This window comes from Mauremys reevesii, linkage group 3, assembly GCF_016161935.1.
Source record: "Mauremys reevesii isolate NIE-2019 linkage group 3, ASM1616193v1, whole genome shotgun sequence".
NCBI lineage: Eukaryota > Metazoa > Chordata > Testudines > Geoemydidae > Mauremys > Mauremys reevesii.
The window spans coordinates 7,481,141-7,504,475 of NC_052625.1; the positions used below are offsets into that span (position 1 = coordinate 7,481,141).

The 23,335-nt window shown below is 43.3% G+C and overlaps 1 protein-coding gene across 2 annotated transcripts; it reads left to right on the forward strand.

The window, feature by feature from the left end:
- Positions 1 to 772: 772 nt before the first annotated feature.
- Positions 773 to 22,915, forward strand: LOC120402080 (GDNF-inducible zinc finger protein 1-like). Of its 2 annotated transcripts, XM_039532461.1 has the most exons (8): positions 773 to 994; positions 7,196 to 7,297; positions 8,266 to 9,579; positions 13,707 to 14,636; positions 16,662 to 16,756; positions 18,725 to 18,892; positions 19,709 to 19,866; positions 21,935 to 22,915. In XM_039532461.1, the coding sequence occupies exons 1-8, from the start codon at positions 957 to 959 to the stop codon at positions 22,175 to 22,177; spliced, it is 3,048 nt and encodes a 1,015-aa protein (XP_039388395.1). In that variant the 5' UTR covers positions 773 to 956; the 3' UTR covers positions 22,178 to 22,915. The 2 variants fall into 2 exon arrangements, with proteins under 2 accessions (XP_039388395.1, XP_039388396.1); XM_039532462.1 differs by lacking the exon at positions 7,196 to 7,297.
- The last annotated feature ends 420 nt before the right edge of the window (positions 22,916 to 23,335 follow it).

Here is a 23,335-nt window from a genome sequence, read left to right on the forward strand (position 1 = left end):
TCCTGTTGATCCCACTAACATCAATAAAGGGCCTATGTGAGCACTGGTCACCGTGCTGCATTGCAACACGAGCCTGCATGGGAGAGGGCGCGGAAGGCGGTTGGCTGGGCACCTCCCTGCCCAGGAGTCGGGGGAGGTGAGGGGCCCTGGCCCAGGGGCCGTGAGGGGGAGCAGCTTTCTGGGCGCTGATGCTGAATGGGGCTGTCTGTAAGTCACCTAACGCACTGGGGGGAGGAAGGTGGGGATGGGGCTTAAGTCTGTTTGTTTCCGTGTCACCGAGGGCAGACGGGTTGCGAACACCACCAAACTGTGGGGGCTAGTTCACGTCCAGCCCCACGGGCTGCAGCCCCATAGACAGGACTCCCGGCCATGAGCCTTGTGTGGATGCTGTGGGGGAGTTGGGGGGAGGGGGAGTTAAGCCAATCTCATGCTGGGGGGCCTGACCCAATGCAGGGAGGGCAGAGCTGTGGGGGGGTCCCCATGGCAGGGAGGGGTGGAGGGCTGGGGGCTGGAGGGGCTCCTGGCAATTGCAGCCTTTTACGGCCCACCCCCAGCCCACACAGGGGCTGCTGTTCTGTGCCCTCATCCAAGATGGCCGACTCGTTGGGGTCCTTCTGAGGGAAAGGGGTCTCGCTGCCCATACTCAAGATGGCCGACAAGTAGCGCCCGGCAGCTCCCTGCGGGGATAGCTTTGCTGCCCACACCCAAGATGGCCGTGGAGGGCGGGGTGACGCTTCTGATGTGCACTGGGCGGCCATCTTGCGTTTGGGCAGCAGGCCCGCGGCAGCGTCGGTGGAGCGGCCCCCGCGGCGCAGCTATGGTGGCCGTGGCGGGAGGCGGAGCGCTCGGCGCGCGGTCCCCCGGGCTGTACCATCGCGCGGGCAGAGGGGGAGAGACCTGCGCTGCTGAGTCCGGCGGTGCGGAGGGCAGCGCAGCGCGGGCAGGAGCCGAGCCCCATGAGACTGCGCGAGAGCAGCGCGCTCCGCCTGGCAGGGTAAGGCTGGGCTGCCCCATGGCTCCCCCCCCTGTAGCCTATAGCGACACCCTCCCCGCCCCTATAGCACTACGGCCCCTATAGCGGCACCCTCCCCGCCCCTATAGCACTACGGCCCCTATAGCTACACCCTGCCAACACTTATAGCACTACGGCCCCTATAGCGACACCCTCCCCGCCCCTATAGCACTACGGCCCCTATAGCTACACCCTGCCAACACTTATAGCACTACGGCCCCTATAGCGACACCCTCCCCGCCCCTATAGCACTACGGCCCCTATAGCGACACCCTTCCCGCCCCTATAGCGACATCCTCCCCGCCCCTATAGCACTACGGCCCCTACAGCGTCACCCTGTCCTCCCCTATAGCACTACAGGCCCTATAGCACTACGGCCCCTATAGCGACACCCTCCCCGCCCCATAGCACTACGGCCCCTATAGCGACACCCTGCCAACCCTTATAGCATTACGGCCCCTATAGCGACACCCTCCCGCCCCTATAGCACTACGGCCCCTATAGCTACACCCTGCCAACCCTTATAGCATTACGGCCCCTATAGCGGCACCCTCCCCACCCCTATAGCACTACGGCCCCTATAGCGACACCCTCCCCGCCCCTATAGCACTACGGCCCCTATAGCTACGCCCTGTCAACCCTTATAGCACTACGGCCCCTATAGCAACACCCTCCCCGCCCCTATAGCACTGCGGCCCCTATAGCTACATCCTGCCTGCCCCATAGCACTACAGCCCCTATAGCCACATCCTGTCTGCCCCTATAGCAGTACAGCCCCTATAGTTACTCCCACCCAACCCCCTATAGCACTACAGCTCCTATAACTACACCCTCCCCACCCCTATAGCACTACAGCCCCTATAACTACACCCTGCCTGCCCCATAGCACTACAGCCCCCATAGCACTACAGACCCTATAACTACACCTTGCCTGCCCCTATAGCACTACAGCCCCTGTAGCTATACCCTGCCCGCCCCATAGCTGTACAGCCCCTATAGCTACACTCTGCCAGCCCCTATAGCTACACCCTGCCCACCCCATAGCACTACAGCCCCTATAACTACACCCTCCCCACTCCTATAGCACTACAGCCGCTATAGTTATGCTCTTCCCACCCCATAGCAGCACAGCCCCCTATAGCTATGCTCTGCCCGCCCCGTAGCTCTGCAGCCCCTATAGCTCTATAACCCATATAGTTAAATCCTGTCTATCCCATAGCTTTGCGGACCTGTATAGGTATACACTGCCCAACTCCTGAAGGCAGAAACGGTGCTGATTAGTAAAGACTGGGGACTGCCCCTGTATCTATACCCTGCCCAACCCCATAGCTATATCCTGACCAGCCATGATAGACAGCCATTGTGCCATTGGATAATATGGCTGGAGCTGCTCCTATAGCTATATATCCTGCCTGGCCCCTATAGACAGACACTGGGCTGATGGGTAATTTGGCTAGGGCTGCCCTTGTAGCTATACCTGGCCTGCCCCTTACCTGTGCTAATGGGTAAGGTTGGGGGCTGCTCCTATAGCTATATATCCTGCCTGCTCCTCCTGTAGACAGACACTGGGCTGATGGGTGAGGCTGGGGGCTTGCTCGGGGACCCTGTCCCCTACAGCTAATCCCTGTGCGGAAGGGTAAGACTTGGGTAACACACTGGCTGCTACCGTCCTGCCTCCCACAACTGAATCCTGTGCTGAAGGGTTTGCATGATAGTTGCCCCACTCCCGTTAGCTCCCTGGCCCCCTCTAACTAAGCCCTGCTCTGCTGACGGCCCCTGCCATTGTAGCTCAAATTGCTGCTGTACTAGCCACATGTCATCGCCGGCACCTGCCCTCAGCTACACATCTTTGCTCAGTTAAAACTAGTACATGTGGCAACCTGAGGTTGAGCACTCTGTGGGTTTAATAGTGTTAGGGTTGCTGTCCCAGTCCCTGCCATGCTTGTGACTCCTCACACTGTACTGGCTTGTGCCCCGATCCTGCAAGCACATGCTTCATGTGATGCATATGAATAGTCCCATTGACTTCAGTGGCACTGGTCACATACTGAAAATTAAGCACATGCTTAATAATTTGCAGGATCGGGAACTAATTTTTAAAATTCCTGTCTGTGTTACACCAGCACCTTTAAACAATGGAGAGTAAGAGTATTTCAGTATGGTACCTTCTTTTTTAAAGCCTGACGTTGACTTGTAGGGAAAACAGTGAAACAGACTGACTAAACTGCTGTAGTGTGCAAAGTAAGCGGACTGAGAAAAGGGAGGCAAATAACGTTTTTCTCTAATCTCTTTTAATTAGTCATTTTAGGATATGACTTGTAACTTGAATGAGCACAAAGCTTTCAGATAGAACTCTGATTTATTTGTTTTGCCAGAGGACAGTGTCCCTTTATAATGCTGCTGTCATCAATTAGATGTGCAGGCCTGCCACGTTTCATACTTTTGGAGGGAGTCACCCCCATATGGGATACATTTTAAAGCAGTTTAATTTTACTGCCTCTACTTTTGCTCTTAAAGTTGCCTTTTAACAAGACCCAGACAAATCAACCGTTTTTCAGTAAAATATATTTTCCCTAAATGGTCCAAGTTTTACAGTCCAAAACTGTGATGGCCCAAAAATTATGGAAGGGAGGTGCATTTGTTGTTGTTTTTTTTTCTTTTTAAAGTTTGTGTGAAAGATCATGCATTTGTTTTTATTCTACTAATCAGAGCCCCAATTCTGCATGCACTTACGCATGTGCCCAATTTTACACATGTAAACTCAATCGGACCCTTCAGGCAAATATACTTAATCAATTGCTTAAGTGTCTGTAGGATCAAGGCCTTCTAGCTGTACTTTAATGGTCCTTTTCAGCAGGGCCGGCTCCAGGTTTTCTGCTGCCCCAAGCAGCAAAAAAACCCCAAAAATAGAAACCCCAAAATCTCAGCAGCGCGATCGTGCCGCTCCACTCTTCGGTGGCAATTCAGCGGTGGGTCCTTCACTCTGAGAGGGACTGAGGGACCCACTGCCAAATTGCCGCCGAAGACCCAGACCTGCCGCCCCTTGGTATTGGCTTTTCAGCATAGTATTAATGCAAATTCCCTTATCCAAAAGTCCTAGTCATCCAAGTCCAGAGTGTGTCCCCCCTATGTTAGTTAATCGTCCATTTATAACTTCTCCATTAGCCTCTTAGTGCTAAGATAATCTATGGCAATACATCTGTTGCACTGCTGAAGGGTGAATTAATGTATACATTCACAATGTGGTTCTGTGGCTGCAACACTGTGTTCAGTTCAGAATGCAGCATGTGTAATTATTGTGGTTGTATCTACAGCAGCATCTCTGGTCAGCGCTCCCCTCCTATCTCGGAGCCCTGCAGCCGAAACATGGCCCCTCCCAGTGATCAGTGGCGCAGTCATCACTGAGAGACTGTGGTCAGGCAGCCTGAGCACTGGGACATACACAAGATAGGCAAGGTGTGCAGGGGAGAGGTTGGTGCATACAGCACCACCATTCATTGGCTCATAGTCTGGAATGGCAAGAGCAGGAGCCAACTGAGTAAAGCAACATCCCTGAGTGACTCTTCAGCCTGCCACATCCAGCTGTTCTCGGACCTATGGGGTACATCTGCATGGCAGCTGGGAGCAAACCTCCCAGGCCAGGTAGCTGCTAGCAGGGCTTGAGCTAGTGTGGATATTGCGGCTCAGGCTGGAGGTCGGGCTCTCCAGCCTAGGAAGTCGGGTGGGTTTGAGAGCCCGAGCAACAGTGTCCACACGGCTATTTTTAGTGTGTTAGCTTGTGCCTTTTGCTGTGTTGTTTACTGAACATTTCTAGAAATCTGTGTATGAACAATCTTGTGCTGGTAGGACTAAGATTAAGCTAACAAATGGGTCAATGTCTGCCTTGGGTGACATATTCCAATATACACGCACATCTTTTTACTCTTCTGAAAAGTACTTTCCTTTAACAAAGGTATTTTGCTTCCCTCTTCTCTAAATAAACCTTCTTTAAAATTCACTGGTATGGAGTAGCATATTTCTTCTGTTTCAAATCAGGTTAATGAATAAGGATCCAGTCCTACAGACATGCACAGCTTGTAGCTTTCCCAGCAGCTGTAATTCCATTGATTTTGATGGGACTGTTCACATGAGTAAAGTTACTCATACATAAGTGCTAGCAGGGTTGAGCCCTAAATTAAATCAAAATTAATGGCATGGAGTGTTCGGAAGTATTCCAGGTTGCTTATTATCATTGTCTTTCTAACAGAAATCCTGAATAAAATCCTATCCCATCCTTAAAAATGTGTTCCCTGGAAAAATATAGTTGGTCACGAGTTGCTAAGAAATCCTGGAATACATAGCAGCCAGGAAATACGTACAGTGCATTAACATTATTTTAGAAGTCACAAATCATGAATTATTTATGCCTTGCAGATTTAAAATGTGTTTTAATTATTGCTGTTTTTATTGGATTAGCTTTGAGAATATTGCTACTGCAACAAGTGATCTTATTAAGCTCGTTATTCAAAGCCATTCATTATGGTGTATATCGATGGTTATGCATCATGGGACAGTATGTTGAAGGCAAGTTTGCCCTCTTATTTGCACATTTTATATACACTAGTAATGTACTTCATGTCATGTCAAACGTAATTCACATAAAGAACAAAAGTAAAACTTCATGTAAATTGTTACTACTGGGCTGAGAAGCAAATACTCCAGCATCAAGGTTAAAGTAACTGCACCACCTACCTTTTGCATCCTGTAAAACGGAGCCAACAAACAAGAGAGCCACTCCAGCTATTTGCTTTGGCCTAGTGCTCCTCTCTAGGTTCTAAAATTTATTTGTAAATAAGTTATACGGTTCAGGTAAATGCACACTAAATAATAAGACTTTTTAATCTTCTACTAGACCAGGACTGTCAAACTCAGTTTTGGAGTGGGCCAAATACCTTTTAGTTATGGTTGGGGCATTCATTTAGGATTCCATACTGCCCTCAATCTGCAGTGGATCTCCCAGTGCTGTCAGTGGAAGATCCCCACAAAGATCAAGGGTGGAATCAGGCCTTGATTTAGTAACTAAATTTTTAGTTTATTCTTATTAAAGCCACGTTCATCAATTGCTCAGTGTGAAAACGAACTTACTCTTAGGACACCCACTGTATCTGCCTTGCTTCTTTTCCTTCTCTCTCTTTTTTTCTTTCTCTCAACTTTTCCCTCTTGTTTTTCCCTCCTGTCTTTTTTCTGCGTATCCTTCCCTACAGCAAAAGCCGGTTCCTTCCTATTGGCTTTCACTTCCACCCTTTTCCCCATATCATACGATAAAATTATCAGTGATTATGAACCATTAACTATTTAATGTGTCGCTGTTATGCTCTCAAGTTAACATCACTATGAGATGAATTGGAGAAAAGGAGTTCACACCTCCAAGTCGTTGTTTCAGGCTGTCTGCAGACTCAGGCAGACAGCAGTGCATCACTGATTTCCAATTGTTTTGCATTTGGGAGGTTAATTTTATATCCAGGAGGGCTAGAAACTTACTCTAAAGCCACATAAGTACATCCAATAGGTTAGATCAGGCCCTCCAGCTGGGTGTTTAACATCACCGTACTACATTATAGTACTAAGATCCCCTGGACTAACTAAAATGTACCCGGGTAAAGAATTTGGAGTCTATCTACTCTGTATGGGTAGGACTTGTAGCAAGGGGAAGACCTGTACCTGTCACGAGACAGCAACCTAAAGCCATTGTTTTCCTAGCACTATAAGGGAAGATATGCCAAACAAACTGGAGCAGTTTAATTTACTCCATAAATTATATTGAATCTCAGCATACCATAGTAGGCTAAAGGTTATGAGGAATAGTGAGTAACTACCCACTCTATAGATATTTTGGTTCATACACAAAGGTTTGCCAGTTTCGGGGTAGATTCTGAAACCCTTACTTACACTGAACAGTTCCTTACTCCAGGAATAGTCCTAATGACTGCATTGGCACTAGTAGTGGAGTACAGCACGGCTCAGTGTGAGTAAGTATATCAGAATTGGGACATTACTGTGTGCTACCAGAGTTGTTCAAAGCTATGGGATATACCTTGGAGATACTAAATGGATAATATAGTGATCAAAATCAGTTCCTAGCTACGAATCCCTTACTAATGTCCTAGGTAATGTAGTGACTGTTTTCGTATTTTCATCATTTAGTTTTGAAATGACTTGGCATGAGCCGTCTGGACCTATATCTAAATCTGCCTCAAAGATCGGAGAACCCCATCTTATCACACCTCTCAGACTGGGCACCAGTAGGTGGGTGTCTATAACTTCCTATGAATAAAACTCTTCAGGGTGAGGAGTACTAATCAGGTCATATGGGGCTAGTGGAATTGACATAACTTATTAGATCAATAATTTATTCCAGAGTAATAATGATATCCAGTACTATAATTGATGCATTTGTATGATATTAGTAAACATTTATGGTGTCTTCCAAAGGCCCAAATCAGTATCATGACACCATTGTGCTGGGACCTGTACAAACACACACAAAAAGACTGTCTTTGCCCCTCAGGGTTCGTAGTTTAAGATGCAGTGTTAGTGTCTTGTGCATCTAGAGGCAGAAAAGCCACAGAGCCATCAAGCTTCTGTCTTATTGTAATATTTAGACGTGCCTAGAGATAGTTGGCAAAATGCAGAATTTTTTTGTGAAAAACGTTTGAAATTTTTCATCACAAAATTTCAGTCGCTTTAGGCTGAAAGAAAACCAGCAAGAAGTTCTCAATATTTTTTTTGGCCAAAATACTGTCAACATTTCCAAAATTTTAAACCAGATCTGTGTGTCTATTTCCTTCCATGTTCTATATATTTCTGTAAGTAACATCCATACAATTTAAGTGTTGCAAACAATAGAACCTCACAAACTTGCACCATTAATCTACAAGCCTGGGTATGCTCATTAAAAACCCGTTAGACTCTCTGCTCAACAAAGATTTAACCATCTGTTGCTGTCATGCAGGTAGTGTGGCCTACTGGGTAGAACACTGGATTGGGACTCAGTTCCCAACTTGCCACTGGCCTGCTAGGTGACCTTTGGCAAATTACTTCTCTCTGTGCCTCAGTTTGTCCATCTGTGAAATAGGGATAATGCCAATGAGTCTCTCAATGACTAGTGTGAGTAAGCGTGATGGCCTACTTTGCAGTTAAGATGAATGTGAAGATGATTGGTGCAGGTGGATGAGATGTGCTCTAATGGACTCTCTTGGTTTTTTTTCTGGCAGGATGGAGAAGAAGAAAATTCTAATGAAATCCAAAGTTGCTGCTTCAAACCTTCTGAGTGCGCTGCATTCGCTCTATCAGTTTGGTCACCTCTGTGATGTGACAGTTCATACTGAGCACCTAGGGATCCAGGAGGAGTTTCTGGTTCATAAGGCTGTCTTGGCTGCTTCCAGCAATTACTTTAAAGGGCTTTTTCTTCACAGTGAGATGTTGGATGCTAAGAATTGCACTGTGACTCTACAGGACATTTATACAGAAGAATTTACTTCCTTTCTGGAATTTGTCTACACTGCAGAAGTAGAGATTGACGCAGAAAAGTTGCATCGGATGAAGGAGGTAGCCGAGAGACTCGAGTGCAAGGATTTGCTTGACATTTGTGAAGAAATGAAGGCAGAGGGTAGAAACGCCTTAGATTTGAGTGTCCATTTGAAAGGTCAGATATGTGAAAATGGTGGGTCCCAGTGGGCTCATGTCCAGCAAGCAGAAGACAATGAAGTGAATGATTCTTCCCAAATTGGGGTGACATCCATGAAGAGAAAATTTTGGGACAGCCAGGAATGCAGAAAATTACTACCAGACTACGAGATTTTTGATGGACAACCTGCAAATCCCAGTAAAGGTGGGACAGATCTTCCAGAGTCAAAAGCTGGGATGGTAAAGTCAGACAAACGGAACAAAATAGAGACCGGTGAGATGATTAGCATGGATACAGTCAACCCAGAGGAAAATAAGACAAGCCATTGTGCCCTAAACTGGTCAGACTCAAAGGAAACCTGCACAGGGATTAAAAGCGTGCTTCCTGGCCAGGAGGAGGATGAAAATAGTTCAATTTCTGAGCTCCCCAGTAAAACCGAACGTAGGAAATCACCTCGCAACGTATCAAAAGTCTTGCCAAAAATGTACACGTGTGAGAAGTGTAACCAGTCATTCCATTTCATCAAACACTATCAGTCACACATGGAGCTGGAGCACGACATCAACATAGTCCTCAAACACAGCTGCAATATGTGCGACCAGCTCTTCTCGAATCGCCAGAACCTCAGGCAGCACCGCCTCACGGTTCACAATGACGAGCGACGCTTCCCCTGCGTGTTTTGTGAGAAGAGGTTCAAGCGCCGGAAGGATATAAATGACCATATCCGGAGGGTGCATGAAAAGAAAAGGAATCCCCAGGCGTGTCCATACTGCAACAAGGTTATCAGCTCCAAATGCGGCCTGACAGTTCACATTCGAACCCACACTGGAGAGAAACCTTATAAGTGTGAACGCTGCCCAGCCAGCTTTGCTCAGAGGTCTGCTTACAATACCCATGTAAGGTACAGCATTTTGTGTGCGTGTGTGTGTCTGGGCATTGAGAGAGGGGTATTTTCAAGATCCTGATCGCTTCAGAGCTAGGTTCTTTGGGCCCTTGGAAGGCTGCAACAGTGCTGAGCTGACGTTTTCAAAGCCATGCAGGGGATTTAAATGCATTGAAATTATTGGGGGTTGTGCAGCAAAATCCCCTTATAGTGGCTTTGAATGTCTCAGCCTTTGGGTTTTAAACATGAGCCTGGGAGAACTGTGATGTGTTAAAAATGAACAAGACCCAGCTAACAGGGTGATCACAAATCTATTTTTATTTGATCCTGTGCCCTGCCGGCTGTGTCTAGGTAGTGTGGGCATTCACACAGGCCTTTTCCGCACTGACTGACTAGAAACGAATCAGTAACATTTCACAGGAGTCTCCAGATCTGCAAACAGAGACAGAATTTGATTTTTATGACAGCATAAATATAGAATTCCCATTGGCTCAGGACAAAATTCCTGACTTTCAGCTGTTACAGCCCTCCTGAGTCCTGAACTAATTCCAGGACCCTCTTCAGACTTTTTCAGCGATTCAGTCCTCCTGTTATGACCCTCATACCTTTATCCTCTTTTCTGGCTTCCTCTGGAGTCCTCTGCTTCCCCAGCCGTGGAAAAGGCCAAGTCAAATAAGTGACGTACATGTTTTGGGAGGTCCTGAGATATTGGCACTATTAAATATGGAGAAGAAATGTTAGGTCATATGAGAGGTATTTAAATATATAAGTTTTTATTTTTCTCTCCTCCTGAGTCCTGTACAGTTGAAATCATGGGCCCAGATCTGCTGTGTTGGAGTCAACTCAAAGCAGCCCTAAAACTGTAATAGTTGCCAATAAGAGGATGGCTCCAGTATGGAGGAATCCTTTGTTGAGACCATGCCATTGTAATGGCTCCTACTTCACCGTGCCCCCTGTGGATGTATAGGGGGTATATCCCTATACTCCCATTATCTGACTGCCATAACCCATATTGGAGCCACAGGCAGCTGGCATAGAGTAGCCTCCAGGTAGGAAACTGGTCTGATGATTAGCCTGTTGAATTGGAGATAGTTCACCTCCCCATGACTTCATAAATATCTGCTTCAATTACCTTTGGTAAATGAAATAACCAAACATTCATTTTCTGATATAGCTGTGTCATAAATAGTTAAGGGTTAATGTCTCTTTTACCTGTAAAGGGTTAAGAAGCTCAGTAAACCTGGCTGACACCTGACCAGAGGACCAATAAGGGGACAAGATACTTTCAAATCTTGGTGGAGGGAAGTCTTTTTGTTTGTGCTCTTTGTTTGGGGGTTGTTCGCTCTTGGGACTAAGAGGGACCAGACATCAATCCAGGCTCTCCAAATCTTTCTGAATCAGTGTCTCATGTTTCAAACTTGTAATAGCCAGGCAAGGCGTGTTAGTCTTATTTTTGTTTTCTCAACTTGTAAATGTTCCTTTTTGCTGAGAGGATTTTACCTCTGTTTGCTGTAACTTTGAACCTAAGGCTAGAGGGGGTTCCTCTGGGCTATATAAATCTGATTACCCTGTAAAGTATTTTCCATCCTGATTTTACAGAGATAATTTTTACCTTTCTTTCTTTAATTAAAAGCTTTCTTTTTAAGAACCTGATTGATTTTTTCCTTGTATTAAGATCCAAGGGGATTGGATCTGGACTCCCCAGGAATTGGTGGGGGAAGGGAGAGGGGGATGGTTAAATTCTCCTTGTGTTAAGATCCAACGGGTTGGATCAGTGTTCACCAGGAACTTGGTGAAAAAGCCTCTCAAGGTTGCCCAGGGAGGGGAAGGTTTTGGGGGGAAAGTGATCCAGACACTGAAATTTCTGGATGATGGCAGTGTTACCAGATCTAAGCTAGTAATTAAGCGTAGAAGTGTCCATGCAGGTCCCCACGTCTGTACCCTAAAGTTCAGAGTGGGGGAGGAACCTTGACAAGCTGTAAAACTAATCTGAAATTTTTTCAAAATAAATCACTTCAAAAATGCGTAGTGTATACCTTCTAAAAATGAAACCTACATCTGTCTCTGAGTTGTGAAGAATATGTATTAAGGTTATAACAACCAACAAGAATGCACTTTTATGTAGACAGCCATGATTAAATCGAGTCTTCCTGACTAGTGATTTAAATCAAATCCACCCTGCTATATTATTTTCCCCACCGGGAACTAGGAAATTGCCCATGATGGCACAGGAAGCCTGTAGTAGATCTAGGAATTGAACCCAGATCTTCTGAGTCAAATCCAGCACCTTCTCCACAAGTCCATGCTTCCACTCAAGCACGAGGATTATTGGCCCCTTTAACTTTCTCCTAGCTAATGCAACTACAGAGAATAGTTTTATCCCTATATATATAATTATTTCTTAAATTTTATTAATGCATTTAATAAATCGATAACACTGATGCTTTAAAGAATCCCTCAGGAGATTCCATATATAAAAAGATACCATCCGTCTGTTTCTAAAGAAAATCTGCATGCAAAGACTTTTGTGTGACACTGATGTGTATAATGAGAAAGAAACAAGAGGTACTCAGGGAGAGAAGTGTGATTGACGAAAAGAATTAGGTTCTGTATAGTATAGACAATGAGCTCAAAGAGGAGGGTTGAGTGAGGCTAAATTTTAGGAAAATGCAGACTGAACAGATAGAAGTAGAAAAATAAATGAAGTAGTACAGTAGGAGGGAAATCCACAATAGCAGGATGAGCAGATAATTCCAGACTCTTAAAGCATTTGCAGTTACACAGTATCAGTCGTTCGTGTGCCCAGCACACAAACTGTAATCTTTCAAAACAATGCAGTGTGGCTCTCTGTTCCATTTTCTTTGTTATCTTATTGTCACATGTAGAGGGAAAGCAGATCGATCCTATGCAGAAATCTCCCAGACAATTTGTTTTAAATTTGTGGTTATTAACAGTTCAAACATAAATAGGTAATCCTGCACAGTCTCTTTGAGACAGATGTTGATACCCTTATGAACACTGAGATAAGTGTATCTTTATCTGGCCCTAAATTAATAAGAAAACTGTTGGTGCTGCAGTTTATTCAAACAGAGATGTTGCAACCTGCTAGTATTTTTTATAAGAAAATGTTTGTGTTATGGTCTTGTTTGTTTGTATTACGATAGTGCCTAAGGGTTCTAGTTAAGTATTGGGATTCTCTTGTGTTAAGTACTGTAGTAACTCTATTAAAAAGACAGATTACCATAATCGACTATCTGCACAAACAGTCAGCAGATTTGCTTTGTCTAATTTCATGCACAAAGCAGGCATGTGGTTGCATAAAATTTGCCCATTCAATGACATTTCTAACTTGTTTAAAAACCAAACACTACATATCTTTCCATAGTCACTGTATTGTAACAGGGAACTCAAGATTACAGTGAAGTGATGAATCCCAGTTCTGCCTTCTTATCCACCTACCCATGCACATGTCCCGTGTGAAAACATTGGGAATTTCTTCCATGTATCTTAGAGCTGAATAGTGCCTTTGCATTATGGGGAAATCATATATGGCCTACAATGAAATTCTTAACCTTTCAATTAAAGCAAAATATCAGTTTTGTTGTTTAAGAATCACACAGTGTTACAGGGTCAAATATTATGTGCTTCTTTAAGGAGGTGCTAAGGGTAAGATGCAGTAGATATTTAAAAGTATGCCATTTTGTATTCTTAATTTAATTAAAAGTAAAGCAAGAGGTTCTCAAGTTGTATTTGTAAGAACCCATTTGTTAGACTGCATTTACAATCTCTCATGATATTAATTAGGTAACACACAAGTTCGCTTTAGAGGGGGTCCTTTCCTGAGGACCTACTGGTTTTAAACTTCTGCCAGGCCGACAGTGTAATAGCCATTGCTAGCTGTGAAAGCAAGGATACCCAACAGTTTAAGTAATGCTTCTACAGAATAACTTGCATAAGACACTTCAGTTATCGTTAATTATCTGGTCTCACCTTTCTGCAATATTTCCCTGCTCTCTTGTTCTAGATGTTCTACTAGTTTGTGAAAGGCAACATTAAAATGAATATGAGAAACCTGATTTCTTCAGTGTGCATGCATATAAAACCAGGTGTTTAACTCTACTATGGTTGTGTTCTGTTTTTAACAGAAAAATACATGAATCTGGGCAAGACAGGAAGCTTATGCCAGTATACTGGATGGTAGTTCCACCTGCAGATAGACCAGATGCAACATACTGTGAAACAGATATTAGCAAAGAAAGATGGGATGGGGCATCAGATACTGCGTTGCGAAAAGCTGCCAGGAGCAAAGAAGCCATGGACTACGAGGAAGAACCAGGGAGCTCATCTAATGCACAAGTGGATTGCAGCAGTGAAGGGGAAGAAAGGAAGGGGCAATACGATGAATCCGAAGCTAACAGAGAAGATGAAAATGAAGACAGGGATGAGGATGAAGAAGAAACAGATGTGAAGGGGGAAGAGGAGGGAGATTACGATGCAGTTTATTCTGAAGCAGATGGTGGTAAAGATAACGAGGATGTTAGTACAGATGACGACGATGATTCCTCTAATGATAAAGATGCTGAAGAAAATGAATCAGGTGAAGACTTTAAAATAAAGAAGGTAAATAAGGCCCGGGTAACTAAGAAGTCTGCCTATGTTATAACATGCGATAAATGTGATGAGCAGTTTGTATCTCGGAAAAAATATGTGGATCACTGCAAAGATGTCCATCAGTCCTTGCCCGGTAAAGTCTATCAGTGTGATATCTGTAGCAAGTCATTTGCTAGCTACAACAGCTGGAAAGAGCACAGAGCGTGTGTCCATACTGAAGAAAGGCAATTTGCCTGCACCCTCTGCAATGCTACGTTTAAAAGAAAGAGAGACGTGAGGACGCATTATATGCGGAAGCATGAAGGGAGAGTGAAGCGCCCACTGTGTTCGGTCTGTGGGAAGATTCTGAGCTCTCGAACTGCATTGGTGTTTCACATGCGGACACACACAGGGGAAAAACCCTACGAATGTAGCATTTGTCATTCAAAATTTGCACAGCCGTCACAGCTTAAGATCCACACCAGGTCAGCCTACAGTCCCGTTTCTCCCGTTCCTGAACCCTGCATGCACCCTGCCTCGGCACTCCTTCCCTTGGACGACCTACTTCCCCCAGTCGTTTTTCTGCAGTATCCATGTAACAGAGGAATGCTGGGATTTATGTTGGCCTGTAATATCAATGATTAACCAAGTTTATGTAAAGTTGTTTGTCTACTCCAGGTCACTACCTTACCTTTGGGAAAGACTTAAAACATAGCAGTACCATTCATACATAGGCAAGCAAAGAGTGATTCCTTCCAAATAAGACTGAGCCAGATCCTCAGCTAATGTAAAAAATGGCAAGAGAGGAAGGATTACCCAGTGGTTAGGGTACTGGTCTCAGATTTAGGAGACCCAGATTCAATCCCCTTCTCTGTCAGACTTTGTATGTGACCTTGGGCATGTCATTTAATCTCTCTGTGCCTCAGTTCCCTACCTGAAAATGGGGACAATAGCACTGCCCTACCTCACAGCTGGTGCAAATCAGTTTGTGTGATTTATAGACGTTGAGAATGGTAGCCCAGGACACACTGTAGAAGCCTGGAGAGATCTGCTGCTAGCCTAAGGAAAGAAAACACATCCACATTGTCATCACCACCACCAAAGCAGCAGCCGCCAGTCTTTTGTGAGTTCTGGCTCTTCTCCGCTGTTTGGAAATAGCAGACCCATCAATGAGGCCCAAGATAACTAAAACTAAAGTAGAATTTTTGAAAAGCCAGTATTTAAATTGAGATTGATGGGACTAAGTCTTTCTTCAGTGGAGTGGTGCCAGTTTACACCAATGGAGTATCTGCTCCAGTATGTTTGTCACACTTATAAATAGTGAGGTCATCGATACCTGCTACACTTGAGGTTTTTTTCCTTCCAAAGACAAATACAGTCTTGATGATAAAATAAAGTCATAAATTTGTGTAAATGTCTAGGAACCACATGTTGTCTACAATTACACTACATACATGTTGGCCTCAGGATATTAGAAAGTCAGGTGGATGAGGCAATATTTTACTGGACCAGCTTCTGTGGGGGTGAGAGAAAAGCTTTCAAGCCACACAGAGCTCTTCGTCAGGTCACCTGCTCTTGTCTGTCTGCACTCACTGTTGTTCTCTCTTCTTTGCCTCATTCACCTGCTAAGCTGGGCAAGCAGCCCTTTTATTTGAAATAACCCCTGGCTTTATCAGTTCCTGGCTGGATCACAGCAAGAGCATACATATACTCACACAAGGAGTTTATCAGTATCAGGAGCTTCTCAGAGGAGTAGGATATTGGGTTCATCACTCTGGTGTATCGTCTAGCAGCCAGTATAGGACAATATAGTTGGACTGTCAGTCCTTTTGGCCACAGAGCTTTAGGACTGATGCTGCTGTTGAGGCACGAAGGAAGAAAAAGAAAGGAACAGCCAGAGGAAAATCTTGCATGCTCCTCTTTAAGGCATTGTAAGAGAATGATCCTGAGCTGGTGTGAGTCAGCCGAGCTCCTTCAGATTAATGAAGCTACACTGATTTACTCAATCTGAGAAGTATAAATGTCTTTGCCAAGAATTCTCTAGGCTCTCCTCCCACCCCACCCCCCCCCATTCATGCAAAATCCAAAGTATCAGATAGGGTCATTCATTGCAACATTACATCTTGGGGTCTGCATGCACCTTTGATGTAATATGCATGCAAACCTTTAATTTCCTTGCTGAGCTGAGCACATTTATGCCAACTCCCACATAGAAAATCTAGGTAAACTCTCCAGGACCGTAACATCCACAGTACAGGAAATTAATTTCAAGAGGAAATGCTATTTTAAACCCCACTGACTTATTTATTTATTTATTTAGTGCTTAATTTGTGCTGGGGCTTGCCAGGACTGAGCCCTATCACATCTAAGCTTGGGGGTTCATAGCCCTAGCACCTCAGTTATGAAAGGGAAAAAAATTGCTCGTGCCCTGACACCTCTTTCATTACAAATTAGGCACTGCCTGTCTAGCTGTGTTTTCTCAGTATCTCTCTGTGTTTCACTGCCTGTAGGTCTCATACAGGAGAAAAGCCATATATTTGTGAGGACTGCGGAGCTTGCTTTGCTGACAAAGGCAAACTAAATGGTCACAAGAGGACACATACAGGTAGGAATTAAATACCGTGGGCCTCCCCCTGTACCATTCTCACCCCTTTATTTGGTCAGATTGAATACAAGTTGTCTGCAGGACATCTCAGTAGAAAATAAATCATCCAAATTCCCTCTCGGCAGCAGGGAATAGGTGGGGGCAGAGAATTGCACATTATATTTTTAACTCACAGGAGGTACTCAGATGATGAGGGCCATTTGGGTACCTGGATAGGCAGACATCAGAAAGCCTGTCTGAGATGCAAGACCGAAGAGAAAGATTGGGATAGAGAGATGGATTTTGGGAGTCATCTGCATAGAAAAGGCAGCAGAGGCCAAGTGAGTAAATAGTTAAGTCCAAAGCACACCGCGAAGAGTTGCAAAGGGATCTCACAAAACTGGGTGACTGGGCAACAAAATTACATTTATCAACACTGAATTTCATCTGCCAAGTAATGCATACTAGAAAACATAATGCCAACTATACAGTAGAGCCTCAGAGTTACGAACACCAGAGTTACAAACTGACCAGTCAACCACACACCTCATTTGGAACCAGAAGTACTGCAGCAGCATCAGACACAGATAAACAAATACAATACAGTACTGTGATAAATGTAAACTTAAAAAAAAAAAGGGAGTTTCCAAAAAAAAAAGATTTGGCAAGGTAAGGAAACTGTTTCTGTGCTTGTTTCGTTTAAATTAAGATGGTTAAAAGCATTTTTCTTCTGCATAATAAAGTTTCAAAGCTTCATTAAGTCAATGTTCAGTTGTAAACTTTTGATAGAACCATAACATTTTGTTCAGCGTTACGAACAAACTCCATTCCCAAGGTGCTCATAACTCTGAGGTTCTACTGTACATACAAAATGATGGGATCTAAATTAGCTGTTACCTCTCAAGAAAGAGATCTTGGAGTCATTGTGGATAGTTCTCTGAAAATATTCACTCAATGTGCAATGAAGTAAAAAAAGCCAACAGAATGTTAGGAACCATTAGAAAAGCGATAGATAATAAGACAGAAAATATCATCTATTTAAATCCATGGTATGCCCACACCTTGAATACTGCATGCAGATCTGGTCGCCCCATCTCAAAAAAGATATATTGGAATTGGAAAAGGTACAGAGAAGGACAGCAAAAATGATTAGGGGTATGGAACAACTTCCATATGAGAAGAGATTGAAAAGAGTGGGATTTTTCAGTTTGGAAAAGAGACAACTAAGGGGGATGTGGCAGAGGCCTATGAAATCTTGACTGGTGTGGAAAAAGTGAACAAGGAAATGTTACTTTCTCCTTTGCATAAGGCAAGACCTAGGGGTCACACAATGAAATTAATAGGCAGCAAGTTTAAAACAAACAAAGGGAAGAATTTCTTCACACAACACTCAGTCAACCTATGGAACTCTTTGTCAGGGGATGTTATGAAGGCCAAAATCATAACAGGGTTCAAAAAAGAATTAGATAAATTCATGGAAGATAGGTCCATCAAGGGCTATTAGACAGAATGGGCAGGGATGGTGTCCCTAGCTTCTGTTTGCCAGGAGCTGGGCATGGACAATGGGATGGATCACTCAATGATTCCCCTGTTCTGTTCATTCCCTCTGAAGCACTTGGCATTGGCCACTGTCGGAAGACAGGATACTGGGCTAGATGGGCCATTGGTCTGACCCAGTACGGCCGTTCTTATTTTCTTAATGAACTCATATACGGATACAGTGAAGAGGGAAAAAAGGAGTCAGAGCCCTGAGACATGCCAACAAAGCATGCTGGATGGGAAGCCAGTTGAAAACCAAGAGAGCACAGACTCATGGAAATCAAAAGGTTAATGATAGTCCAGGAGAAGGGACTGATCAAATGTGTCAAAGGGAGAAGGAGGATAAGCATGGACAAAAAACAACAAAACATTGGACTTGGCCAGGAAGAGGTTATGGAAGTAACTGGTAAGAGAATTCAGAATGTCTTTTGTTTTTTTGTTTTTTTACAGGAGAGCGTCTCTTTAAATGTGATGTGTGTGGAAAACATTTTGCCACCAATGAATACTTAAAATGCCATAAGCGATGCCACATGGGAGCTAAGCCCTATAAATGTGATGTTTGTGGGAAAACGTTTGGACTGAGAGCCTCGCTAGCCCAACACAGTAATGTTCATGCAGGTAACAAAGAAAACAGATGTTATTTTTGGCAACAGATGAGTAGATACCGATGGAAGTTTGGATCTGAAATTGTACGCAAAAGTGATGTTAGCCTTTAACTCAACAATCTTTTTGATGGGCTACATAAGTATAGTGAGGGGGGAGTGATTTGGAGCCAGGGTTCATACTTACTCATATTTTTTGTAAAGGAAAAATAATTCATACAGTATTTAAAAAATTAAAAATATACCCTGCATTGCCTCCTTGATACAACGTACGATAGTTAGTTACATTGGGCCAAATGCAGTTTGACTCATTGTTTGGAAATTATTTCTCAAAGACCTTTGTTCTGCAAACACTTATGCACATTCTTAACTTTAATTATTTGCAGAGCCTGATTAAAGCAATCCAGAGCCCTGGACACCCCCCACAAATGCCCATTCTCCGTGGCCATCACCTTAGCAGAGGGTGGGCTGGTGGCAGGAGCCAGTAGCAGGGTAGCATTCCCCAGAAGAAGGGCCTGATCTGCTTTGGTAGGGAGGATTGGGCCGGGTAGCTACCTCCCTGGTTCTGTTGGATGTTGCACCTCCACAGGCAGACCCTGCTGGATCAATTTCACTTGGTCACATTTTCAAGCTTTTCTTCACAACCAGTGGGGCTAGAAATATTCACGTGATTGTGGGAACCAGGGCTGTTGTGCAAGTGCTTTAATCCAGCATTGCTCACATAAATAGTCCTGTTACTCTCATAAGTAAAGTGAAGCATGTACCGATGCGCTTGCAGGATCAGGCCCAAAAGGACTGATGTTCAGCGGTTTTGGGTTTTGTTCATTTGCAGAGACGCGTCCATATTTTTGCGAACAGTGCGGAAAAACATTTACTCAGCAAGGAGCTCTCAGGCGTCACCAGCGTATTCACACCGGTGAAAAACCATACAAGTGCAGGGCTTGTGAGAGAACCTTCACAGACATGTCCACCTTACGGAGACACGTATCGGTACGTTGCCTCTCTTTTGCCTTTGTAGCAATTAAACTGCGATACAGAGGTTTAATTAGGGGTGAAGGGGCGGGGAGCTACATTTCTGCAGCTGATTTTTTTTTTTTAATTTATTAGGGATTAGAGTTGATGCTTCAGTTTTGATTCCTTAAGAAAAATAAATTCTGTTGGGATGAGGGGGAGGATTAGGGTGCTGATTTACAATTACATCAGGCTTTTAATATTATTTATTAGGGTTATCAAACGATTACAAAAAATAATCACAGTTAATTGCAAGATTTAAAAAAAAGTTGAGATTTATTGCAGTTTTAATTGCATTGTTAAACAATAATTCAATACCAATTTAAATGTGTTATAAATATTTTGGATGTTCTACATTTTCAAATATATTGATTTCAACTACAACACACAATACAAAGTGTACAGTGCTCACTTTATATTATTATTTTTATTACAAATATTTGCACTGTAAAAAAGATAAAAGAAATAGTATTTCTTGTAACTTACAAATAGATAATTTTTTTTGTTACATAACTACACTCAAAACCAAAACAATGTAAAGGTTTAGCGCCTACAAGTCCATTCAGTCCTACTTCTTGTTCACCCAGTTGCTAAGACGAACAAGTTTGTTTACATTTACGGGAGATAATGCTGCCCACTTCTTATTTACAATGGCACCTGAAAGTGAGAACAGATGTTTGCATGGCAATCCTGCAGCTGGCATTGCAAGGTATTTACATGCCAGATATGCTAAATGTTCGTATGCCCCTTCATGCTTCAACCACCATTCCAGAGGAAATGATTTGCGTTAATTGCTTGAGTTAACTGCGATTAATTGACAGACCTATTATTTATAGAGTTGTAGCACCTAGGTGCCACAGTCATGCACCAGAACCCTGTTGTGATAGGTACTGTACAAAGTCCCTGCCCCAATGAGTTTGCAATATAAAGATGTATTTCTGGAGCTGTTAGATTGAGGAAGAGAAACGCTAATTCCCAGATGATGTACCAATTCCCAGGCCTGTCAGCCAAACTGGTCTTAAAATCCAGTTATATCCAGTTATTTTTAAACCGCAAAGTCTGATCATACAGGAAATGAAACATGAGGAAAGACAAGAACGTAGCTAATGTAAAGAGGATGCTGCTATAGCTGGGTTGTTTTTTTAAAAAAATCACAAGTAGAGGTCTGCTCGGGCCTAATTTTTAGGCCCAACCTGGACCTGAACCAGACCCAAGCCCACCCAACCCGAGCCTGAGATCCAAACTGACCCCAATCCTTCCTGCGAACCTGAGTCAGCGTCTCCATCACCTCCTGCCTGCGGGGCTGGCACAGTGGCAGCTGCGTGTGCTGCATGGCTGCTTCCCTCCACTGTGCTGTGTGTTCTATGAAATGAGTCACTGCCACTCTGGCACACTCTCTCTGTGACTGTAGCACACACAGCGCAGCGAGGTGGCAGTGGCCGGCAGGAGCAGGGGGCACAGCTGCCACAGGCAGGAGGAGGGGAGCCCACCCCAGCCATAGACCATCTGATTGTTTTCCCACCTGATTCAGACCCAGCCCTTGTAATCAGGTTCCGTTGGGATTAGGTCAGGTTGCAGGGCTCTGATCACAAATGCTGTGGAAAGTGGCTTAGCCCGCATACTGTAGTTACAAGATACAGTATCTTACCATTTCTTGAAACTTCAGACTCATTCTCAGAGTTTTGATAGGACACACAGCTCCAGGTGATAAATTGGACTGCGAGCAAGATCGCTAGAATGCCTTTTGGGTCCTTGAAGTGACCTCTTTGGGGAGGAAATCAGGACTTTCCCAGTTTCCTTTGGTCAAGTCTAGTTCCAGGTCCACTGTGTCATAGCAGTGGACCTGGAACAGAGTTAGTAATGTAGAATCATTCTCACATTTCAGAGCCTAGCTAATCCCTTCGCTCATCCCAGTGCAGCATTGGAATGTTAAAATCAACCCTATTCCATTTCGAACATGGTTAATGAAAGTAAAATCTTCGATTGTTTAAAATTATTATTCAGAAACTTTTCTTTCCTCTATAATCTTTGTTTTTTTCCCCCCTAGATCCATGACCGGAATGCTCACTGGAGAAGTTTCTTAATAGATCTTACTACCAAAAAAGACCATAATTGGTCCAAAATAGAAACCTTATCAGATGTCTGTATGGGTGAGGACTCAGCACCTGAAATTTGGTCAGTTGACCAAGGTAAACTTTATAAACCAGAAAGTATTAGCGTAAAAAAAGCAGAACAGAGGCCATCTAGTGTTAACATGCGAGACGCTGATCACTCCCTTTTATACTTGTAACTTTTATTGCTCTAACCAGAAAATTATAAAATCTCTTGATACATTATGAACGAAAACATTTCAAATCTTTTTTCAATATAGCTGCTTCATTTTTAAGCTATGTGAGATACTCTTATCTTTTTGCAATTGATACAAGATGTTACATTGAAGTCTTTTATCTTGTTATAGTAAACTATTTATGCTAATTAGGTGTTAGACCTATGCACAGAGTTTTATTTTTAAAATATATCTTGAATATATCACACAGTAAAATACCCATTTAATTAAAATATACATGGTTTTTTTTGTGTGTATCTATATATACATGCACATGCATAATAGTGTTCTTGTAAATTATTGTCTTTATAATAAAGATATTATGTTTAGAACAATCCACATAAAATGATAATCTATGCTGTATCTAATTTATTTGTACATATTTTATTGTAAAATATTTTTAACTTTCTTGATCAATACAAAAATGTTCAAATATTTGCTGTGTAATGTTATAAACCAACTAGAACATAGCTGGTTAATGATAGAAGTCAGTGGTATATGCTGTTTCCCAGCTTTCGATGGTTCATTTTGTCTTAATACTGTGATATTTGCTTTTAACCCCTAAATATAATTTCTTTGTATACTGTAAAAATAAACTTCAAAATTATTTCTTTAAGAGTGATGGGACACCTCTTAGGTCCATATGTAAAATAAATAATAAGCTGTGAATTATGGGCCCAATTTTATAATTCAAAGGTTTGACTGCACAACCCTAGATTAAAATAAATCGGCTTTTGCATGGGATGTAGTTTTATTGGCCTCCTGAGAGTTTGAGCATTCAAATCCCCAATGGCTTTCATAAGAGTTGTAGATTCTAAACACCTCTGAAGATTACCATCCTTTTATTATTCAAAAAACTGCATATAATATTATTATTGAGATCTTAGATGTGCCGAAGTCAGGACGTTCAGAGCTTTGTTTCTGAGACTAATTGTAACACCGAGCACCATTGCACATATTTAGTATTTTGTATTACTGAGAATGGCGTTAAATGCATGTCTTATTACACGGTGTGTTCAGCGTGGGGGATTGAAGGTTATGCTGAAAACAGTACTTTTGAATTACGTGATTATGGGCCAGATTCATCACTGATGTAATTCCAAAACCAATGGAATAGCACCA